Genomic DNA, 9,642 nt, shown 5'->3' with positions numbered 1-9,642 from the left:
CTCCCTGACAATCCCTGGCTCTGCCTTGGGGCAACACGCTGGAGTGAGGTTGGCTTGTCTGGGGAGGAGACCTGGAGAATCACTGTCAGTGTACTTGTATCTGAGACTGGGATGCCGTTGTTCAGAGCTCCTGGAAATTCTGGCACAGAGGGTTTCTCTGCCCAGGACTTCCTCCAACCCTCTTTCCTGTTCTCCTTAGGGACCAGACCAGCCTCGAATCCTCTCCCTGGCATCTTCTCCCTGCCTTGGGTCCTCTGCCTCATCTTGGGAGCCCTTCTCTTCCTGGTCCTCATCATGCTGGTGACTCAGCTGCTCAGATGGAGAGCAGAGCGCAGAGGTGGGCTGCAGGGGGAACTGGGGACCAGCGAGAGTGTATGGAGGCCAGAGATGGCACAGGTGTGAGGAGGGGAACCTGGGCCAGGTGTCTGTTCTGAGTCTGCAGAACTTCATGTGCTCTGTGCTGAGCTCTAAGTGCTGAGTAGACAGAGGCTTTTAGGACTGGCATATGAACTCTCATAAGTCATAGCCTCTCCTGTGAGATGAGACAGAATTGGAGCTGAGCTGTATTCAGGGCCAGATAAGGGGAGAAGGTGCCAACAGGCGCACTGGGTGGGAAGCTATCCTGAGGTCCCGACAAGCCCTGTGTGAGCACTGGGGAGATAAAGGGTGTGTCTGCTAGACCGGGGTATCTGGGATGGCATCTCTGACCTACTGAGGGATCTCTCAGCCTGCTGGACCGGGGTGTCTGGGGCAGCATCTCTGATCTGCTGGGGCGTCTCTCAGCCTTTTCCAGCTATGAAGATGCTCTTGCTGAAGCTGTGTATGAAGAGCTCGATTACCTTGTGACACAGAAGGAGGGTCTTCTGGACCTTCCAGGTAGGTGTCTCCGCCTGCCCTCCTGGCACCTCTGGTTGTCACCTCTCCTTGGCTGTGTTCATCTTCTCAGCGTCCGCAGCCCCCACGCATGCCCCAGACTCACAGAGACTCCTCCAAAGTGGTAGGATGGCCTCTCAGAGCCTGTGAGCCCCCAGCCTCCGTCTACGCTGCATGAGCCAGGCTTGTTCTTTCTCAGCCTTAACACTGGTCCCCTGGGTGTGGGGAGGGCCACTCTGTACATTGTGTGATGTTTGTCTTCACATTAGGCTTCCTGTCAGATGGTGAGGACAACGAGGACTCCAGATCTGCTCCAGGTAATAGAGATGGACCTGCCTCAGCTGGGTGTTGGGGAGGAGAGTTTCCGTCATAGAGATGAGAGGCAAGGGAAACAGGTTTCCTTTGATGGAGTAGCATCCATTGTGTCGAGATGGGGTCCATCCTCCCCCTTCTCTGGCTGTTCTGTGATGTCTCACATTTGGAGCTGGGCTCTCTGTGTCCAGAATCATAACAGAAACACATTTTTTCTAAAGATAACATCTGGAAAGCACAATTTGTCAAAATGCTTTAGTAACACTTAATGGTATGAGAGTTCTTTTGAGAAAGATGTGTGAAATCATGTTTTGGCTTATGAACACTTCAAACTGAAACATGGTCTTAGAGAAAAAAAAATCTTTTGAAACAAGGTGCCTCTATTTAGCGGCTCAGAAACTCTGGGTCAGAAGGGATCTTAAGTATTTCCCAGATGAACCCACTTTTACCGTGGTTTCATCTGACCCCTGCTCTGCCCTCAGAAGATCAGAGGACTGATGCCCCTGGTGAGGGTTATGATGATGCTGAAGAGGTACCAGTGCCTGGGGCTCCTCCTGCCTCTCAGGGGAGAGAAGAGGAAGTGCTCGCAGAGAAGGAAGATGGGACGAAGTCTCAGACAGGTGAGTGGGGTTAGCTCCTCTCCTGCAATCTTCAATCTCTGTCCTGGAAATGGTGAATTTGGGCTCCTCCATGCCCAGCCTCTCTAGAATTTCAAAACATCAGTAATCTCATGAATTTGATGGGCTTCCCTGGTGTCTCAGATGGTAAAGAATATGCCTGCAATGCAGGAGACCCAGGTTTGATCCCTCCTGGTTGGGAAGATCTCCCGAGAAGGGAGTGGAAACCCACTCCAGTATTCTTGCCTGGAGAATCCCATGGACAGAGGAGTCTGGCAGGCTGTAGTCCATAGGGTCACAAAGAGTTGGACAGGACAGTCTCAACCGTGTACTATCTCTAATGCTCTCACACTCCTTGGCAGAGAGGAATCCTTCTCCTTTTGGCATTTATGTCTCCATACTGCAACATAAATTTTCACTTTATATGTGATATGCTTGCATTAAAATTTACAGATTAGGGCATTTCCTGACAATCCAGTGGTTAGGACTCTATACTTTCACTGCTAGGACTCGAGTTCAATCCCTGGTCAAGCAACTAAGATCCCACAAGCATTGTTCAGTGGCCAAAAGGAAAAGAAAACTTGATTATTTTAGCGCATTTATGAAATCCACAAATAGAACAAGTGTTTTGATAACTCTTCTGTGCTGTCTTATACATGAAAGGTAGTCAGAGATTTTTAAAAATGTACTGCAGTATTGAATTTGTGAAGTATTCTGATAATTTAAGATAAGCTCTCTTTATATGTCAGCACTAATGTACAAAATCTATGATATGCAGTGGCCTTAACATTAAGCCATGTTGGTAGTTCATAGACCAGAGTTTGTGGTCAGCTAAAGTCTAATTTGCTCCAGACTTTTCAGCAGCCAAGAGAAGACACTCATTCTCTAGAAAAGAGCATTTCTCCATCTGAGGGCCTGTGTGGTCCCTGGGAAGGGGCGTCCTGTGGTTGCACCTTGATATTATTTGTGGACATTTGGGAACAGGAGTTAACTAAGAGCAGAGCTGGTTTGTGAGTGAGGAACTCATATTTGCCTGTTTCCACTCTCCCTCTCACGGTGATTTCATGTCTGTCAGTTGTGAGAGGAGAACATTAAATTCATTGGTATGTTGGTACCGTTCTTGGGCATCTCCCTGCTGACTGTGTAGCCTGGAGGCAGGTCTTCCCAGAGCTCCTGTGTGAGCACAGGTCTCCTGTGATGCAGGGTTTCCACATGCACTGAGGCCCCAGAGACCACATGAACTGGATCTGAGAGGACAGCCGGGATACATCCTCACTGTAACTGATGTGAAACAGCCTGAACCTCCCTGCCCACACCTGGGTCCCAGGGGTGCTTTGTTATCACCACTTAATTGACTCACTTCCACAACACGGTCTGGTCCCCTTTGTCTCAGTTCTAATCATACTTTTCTTTACTATTTCAGGCTCTTCTCTCTTCGTCTTTGGAGAGGAAGCTGATCCTGGGGAAGGAGAAGAGAGCCCATGGCTGCTCCAGGGGGACAAAGGGGACCCTGGGTATGATGACATTGATGTGCCCCAGGAACATCCACAGTGACTTTCCCATGATGTTGTATTAAATATGAGATGAAGCCTCAGATATTCTAATTGCCTGTATTTAATATAGTAACGCTGACCTACTGTAACTGTGTTATATGGAAACTGTTCAAAATGAAATATTCTGAATAAAGTAACTTTTTGCTGTGTTGCTAATTTACAAGTTCCACATCAGATGCTTTTAAAGGATTGGTCTGGTTCTCAAACACCATTTTCCTCAAAGGAAAACAAGATGTACTGCCTTCTTTTCTCACCTCCTTCAAAGGCTAATGAGGCCATGACTTTGCCTGGGATCACAGATGCTCCAGGTCACTCTTACTTAGAAAAAGCATCTAAACTTGGTCTACATTCATACCCTCATTCCTAGCAAGATAAATTTGTCGACCAAAAAATACAGTCAGAATCTGATAGAGTTATTTTATTTGGTGGGGATGTTTAGGACTCCAGGCCCTGGAGACAGCATCTCAGCAGCTCTGAGAAAACTGCTCTAAGGAGGCAGGAGGGGAAGTCAGCCTATATACATGTTTGCAACAAAGGCAGCAGGCAGACTGAACATCAAAGGTCAGGTATCAAGTTAAGGAAGTTAGCATTCTGCTTCTGGGAAGATGCAAGCCTCTGGACTCATTGGATTCATTCCTTCCACATGCAGCTCAGCTATCTGGGGCCAACCCTGGTTCCGTGTTCACCTTACAGAATGGCAGATGGCTGCTGCTTGCATCCCCCAGCTCCTCAGCAATCACCATGCAGAGGGTGGCAGCATCCCCTCGATCACACTTTTGGGAGCCCTCATTCACATTTGAAGGCCAGAAATCGCTAATGGCTGTGACATTTCTTGTTTATTGATATGGCAGGAGATATTTCCATTTCAGAAACTCATGGAAAAAAACCCAATCCTGTATGTTCTTCTCTGAGATGTCACATCACCTGTTTTTAACCTATTCTTGGGCACCAGATTTGGATGTGAGTTTCAGAGTGGGACATTGGCTGGTAAGAGAGAATGAATACAGCTTTTCTTATCCTGCCTAAATTTTCATGGACCAGTTAAAAATCTAACTCTAAGTAACTGCGTCTCCCTTTTTCATTACTCATTCCCTAGGTTACTTTATCTGTTTATTTCTCAAGCAGATATAGGTTCCTTTTTGCTCTTCTCCCATGTCTAGTTGGTTATCAAATCCTTATGAATCCATTCTTTCCATCCCTTTGTGCTATTTCTTCAGGATGTTGCTATTTCTTATCTCTCCAGAAATCTATCCCTCTGAGTGAATTATATCAGCTCATATCTCTTTCTAAGTTGATGGAAGGCAAATTGGTGCTCACCACACCCTGCATCCAGGTGGAACAACAGGGCAAGAAAGTGGAGACCTAGGCAGAGAGGATGCAGAAGAAGGGATGTAGATGGGAATATCAGGAACATTTGGGTATTTATGTTTCAAATATGTGGATGGAGGTGTCTGATATGATTGAAAACTTGAAGAATTTCAGACTAGTGGACTTCTCTGAAAACATATTGTTTCAACATTGCTTTAAACTGGTTACTATTGAAAATGTTAACATGATCTTGCTGTGATTCTTCAGGGTAGGGACAGCTGTCATGTAGGAGTGGCCAAGTAAATACTATCTTTAAACAACATGTCTCCCCCGACCCCCATTCCATTGTGGACATGTAGAGAAGCTGCTGAACTAATACAAGAACTGAAAGTGCTGGCCTGGCTGTGAGCTGAGTCCACCCAGTTACTGCTTGATGGCCTGCATGTTGTCCAGGGCTCCAACCTACGCTCACACTTGCAGTCTTCGTAGTTCTAGGCTGTGCCTGGGGGTGGGAAGATGCCCAGGACTTCTCCCAGGGCAGCACACATAGCTATTCACCACTGGGAAGTAATGAAATAAATGACATAAGATGAAAGAAATAAAGTATACCCATCAAGAAGCTCAGTGAACACCAAAAAAATGGAGATAAACAATCAAATCCAGGGAAAGAATATGTGAACAAAATGAGATCAAAAATATTTCTTATCATTATTATTATTGTTTTAGGTTGCACTGGGTCTTTGTTGCTGCACATGGGCTTTCTCTAGGTGCAACAAGCAGGCACTACTCTTCTTTGTGGGCAGCAGCTTCTCTATGTGGGGGCTTCTCTTGTTGCAGAGCACAGGCGTTAGGCACTCCGGCTTCAGTAGCTGCAGCCTGCAGGCTTCTGTTTGCAGTGTGCAGGTCCTAGAGCATGGGCTCAGTAGTTGTTGTGCACAGGCTGAGTTGCTCCACAAAGGAAATTGATTGTTTTACAGAGATAGAAATGATAAGAAAGGAAGCAACAAGGAGTTTGCTGATGGTTTAGCGGTTAGGATTCGATCCTTTCACTGCTGTGCCTGGATTCGATCCTAGTCTGGGAACCGAAATCCCTCAGTCTCTACAGTGAGGCAAAAAAAGGAGAAGGAACCAAACAAATTCTTTTGCTTAAGATTACAATGAATGAAACACAACAAAATGAAAAATGCCACAGACAGCATCAGCAACAGCAGAAGAATCTGTAATGTAGAAGACAGTTGAAATTACCCAGCCAGAAGACAAAGAAGGAAAAAAGAATGAAAAAATGTGAAAGAACCTGTGTGAACTATGGGATAACATTCAGAGAAACAACCTGCATATAATTGGAATCCCAGAAGGAGAAGAGAGGGAGGAAGAGACAGAGATTGTGCTTAAAGAAATAATACCAGATAAGTCCCAAATTGGACCAGATTTAGAATCCAAGTTCATGTAGCTAATAGGTCACCCCTGGAGTTCATTCAAAACTATTCTCTCCAAAACACATTTCCTGTAATCAAGACAAAGAAAGAATCTTAGAAGCATCAAGAGGAAAGTAAATGTTCACAGAAAGGAAATTCCCTTAAGAATATCATTGGGTTTATGAGAATAAACCTGGCAGGCCAGGAGAGAATAGGATGATATATTCAAACTGATGAAAGTAAAAACCTGCCAACCAAGAATACTTTTCTCAGGAAAGTTGTCTTTCAGAAATGAAGATGATATAAAGACTTTCCCAAACAAACAACAGTTGAGGAAGTTCACCAACACAGGTTTGTCTTACAAGATTACTGAAGTGAGTTCTTCAAGGTAAATGAAGGATACTAATTATCATATGAAAGAAGATATAACAGATTTGTAAATGTAAATATGTAATCCAATTCAGAATACTCTAATATACAAAATATACAGTGAAAGTCGCTCAGTGGTGTCCGACTCTGCGACCCCCTGGACTGTCTATGCAATTCTCCAGGCCAGAATACTGGAGTGCGTAGACTTTCCCTTCTCCAGGGGATCTTCCCAAGCCAGGGATCGAACCCAGGTCTCCCACACTGCAGGCAGATTCTTTACCAGCTGAGCCACAAGGGAAGCCCAAGAACACTGGAGTGGGTAGCCTATCCCTTCTGCAGGGGATCTTCCTGACCCAGGAAACGAACCAGGGCCTCCTGCATTGCAGGTGGTTTCTTTACCAACTGAGCAATCAGGGAAGCCCACAAAATACACAATGGACTTGTAAATGTAAATGGGTGATAAACTCAGAATACTCTAAATGTGCTACCCAGTTAACTGCAGTCTAAAGGAAGTATTAAAATAGCTGTAAAGAAAAGATTTTTGTTAGTGGATATACAATATAAAGAGAGGCAAATTCTGACATCAAAAACAGAAAGTGTAAGGGGATGAAAAGGTATAGCTTTTGTATGTGATTGAAATTAAGTTATCAGACTGTTACGTCTGTAAGATGTTATACGTGAGCCTCAAGGCAACAAAAATGTAAAAACCTACAGTAGAGTCACAAAAAGTAAAGAGAAAGAAGTCAAAGCACACCATTATCCAAAGCTATTAGCTCCCAGTTCTAACTGTTGTGCAGAACAGTTGAGTTGTCCTGGTCTCTACAGCATCCTTCAGGATCAGCCCCAGAGGACTCTCCTTTCACAAAGTGAAAGATGAATTAGTCTGCCTTTTTTTTTTTTTTAATCAAAAGAACTCTTTCTGCAGCTAATCTCCTTCCTTATGTCATACAGACAGTGCAGCTGTACTTTTTAATTGCAAACTTTCTTCCTGTGATGTCGCTGTGAGGTTTTAATTGAAAAACTGCCAAATGATAAATCATATGAATACTTTGTCTCCTCTGTCCTCCATTGGGTCTGATTAAGACTTAATAAGAGGCCACATGTTAGTATGTTGTGGTTTGTCTTGTGTATCCTTAGAGATAGAGATTTACAGGGTTCATTGTGACATGTCTGTTGGTGATAAGCTCCCTCTGTTTGAAAATAAAAATTTGCCCTGTTAATTGCTGAAAACATTTGCTTTAAAACAAAAATGTCAGTTAGCTAAGTGATGTCCTCAAAAACATTTCTCTATATTTAAGATAATTTCTCTTGAATGTCTAGTCGGGTCTAATTCAGTCCTTCAGTAAATATTATCTCAGCATCTGTTAAGTTATAGAGAGTGGAAATACAGAACTTATACTCAGGTACAGGCCTCACTCCAATCCTGGGCCTTGGCAGGGCCTCAGCAGATACTTGCAGCCTACAGGAGCCTTGGGTAGCATGCCCAGATGGGGAAGGAGTCAATGATAAGGAAAAGAGAATCTGTTCAGAGACTTTTAGATGTTAAAGGAGGAACACATTTTGCTATATTTCCAGTGTTCTTAGGCTGATATGCAGGCTGGACTCAGCTGCACCAAAGCTCCACGTGCAATAGAGCATCAGGTCATAGAGCTCAAGTCTGAGCAACCACTCAGCCTTTGAACTCTGAGTGCCATCCCAGTGGCACTAATCTTGAGTTTAAGTGGTTTAAGAATGACCACCTGCAGGAACTCAATAGCTCTGGAGTTGGTAATTACATTAATTCTGAGCAGAGGTGGATTAATCATGAAGGTAATGAAGCCTCACCTTTACAGACTCTCCTTGCACCAACTCCTTCCACGTTCCGAGGCAGGCCCTTAGGGCTGTGCTCACAAGGATATAGGTTTTGAATGTGCCATTTTCTTGAGTTGAGGGGAAAAAAAACAGCAAAATTATTTCTTACTCAAATGTGAAGAATTCTTTCTGTGGTAAATTCTTCAAAGATGGGAATACCAGATCACCTTACCTGCCTCCTGAGAAATCTGTATGCAGGTCAAGAAGCAACAGTTAAAACCAGACATGGAACAAAGGACTGGTTCCAAATTGGGAAAAGGAATACCTCAAGGCTGTTTATTGTCACCCTGCTTATTTAATTTATATGCAGAATACATCATGCGAAATGCTGGGTTGGATGAACCACAAGCTGGAATCAAGATTGCTGGGAGAAATATCAACAACCTTAGATATGCAGATGACACCAGCCTTGTGGCAGAAAGTGATGAGGAACTAAAGAGCCTCTTAATGAAAGTGAAAGAGGAGAGTGAAAAAGCGGGCTTAAAACTCAACATTCAAAAAATGAAAATCACCACATCTGGTCACATCACTCCATGGCAAATAGATGGAGAAACAAAGGAAACAGTGAGAGACTTTATTTTTTGGGGCTCCAAAATCACTGTAGATGGTGACTGCAGCCATGAAATTAAAAAACACTTGCTTCTTGGAAGAAAAGTTATGACCAACCTAGACAGCATATTAAAAAGCAGAGACATTACTTTGCAACAAAGGTCCATCTAGTCAAAGCTATGTTTTTTCCAGTAGTCATGTATGGATGTGAGCGCAGGACCATAAAGAAAGTTTAGCACTGAAAAATTGATGCTTTCGAACTGTGGTGTTGGAGAAGAATCTTGAGAGTCCCTTGGACTGCAAGCAGATCCAACCAGTCAATCCTGAAGGAAATCAGTCCTGAGTATTCTTTGGAAGGACTGATGCTGAAGCTGAAACTCCAATACCTTTGCTACCTGATGCAAAGAACTGGCTCATTGGAAAAGACCCTGATGCTGGGAAAGATTGAAGGCAGGAGGAGAAGGGGACGCCAGAGGATGAGCTGGTTGGATTGCATCACCGAGTCAATGGCCATGAATTGAGCAAGCTCCAGGAGTTGGTGATACAGGGAAGCCTGGCGTGCTGCAGTCCACGGGGTCACAAAAAGTCGGACACTACTGATCGACTAAACTGAACTGAAAGGGGAAGAAGTTAATTACATACATGGAACAGTAAATGCACAATCAGATTTCTTCAGGAAATCAAGGAGGAACAGGGGACTTAGAAAGCACATGCTGCCCTTTCATCAGTACAGGATTGGTGGAAGGTGCAAATAAGATCAGAGATGATGGACTGACCAACTCAGAGGAAATGAGA

General features: G+C 44.2%; 1 protein-coding gene across 1 annotated transcript; it reads left to right on the top strand.

Moving 5' to 3' along the window:
- Positions 1–199: 199 nt before the first annotated feature.
- On the top strand, positions 200–3,507 carry LOC120859365 (antigen WC1.1-like; the record flags this gene model as incomplete). The annotated part of the gene is made up of 5 exons (XM_040235504.1): positions 200–337; positions 784–876; positions 1,143–1,190; positions 1,668–1,805; positions 3,226–3,507. Coding segments are annotated over 5 exons (548 nt in total), but the record flags the coding sequence as incomplete, so codon positions are not given.
- Positions 3,508–9,642: the final 6,135 nt, after the last annotated feature.

The sequence above is a fragment of the Oryx dammah genome, unplaced genomic scaffold (genome assembly GCF_014754425.2).
Source record: "Oryx dammah isolate SB20612 unplaced genomic scaffold, SCBI_Odam_1.1 HiC_scaffold_713, whole genome shotgun sequence".
Lineage (NCBI taxonomy): Eukaryota > Metazoa > Chordata > Mammalia > Artiodactyla > Bovidae > Oryx > Oryx dammah.
The sequence above is the reverse complement of the archived record's forward strand: the minus strand, read 5'-3'. Positions and strand labels throughout refer to the sequence as shown.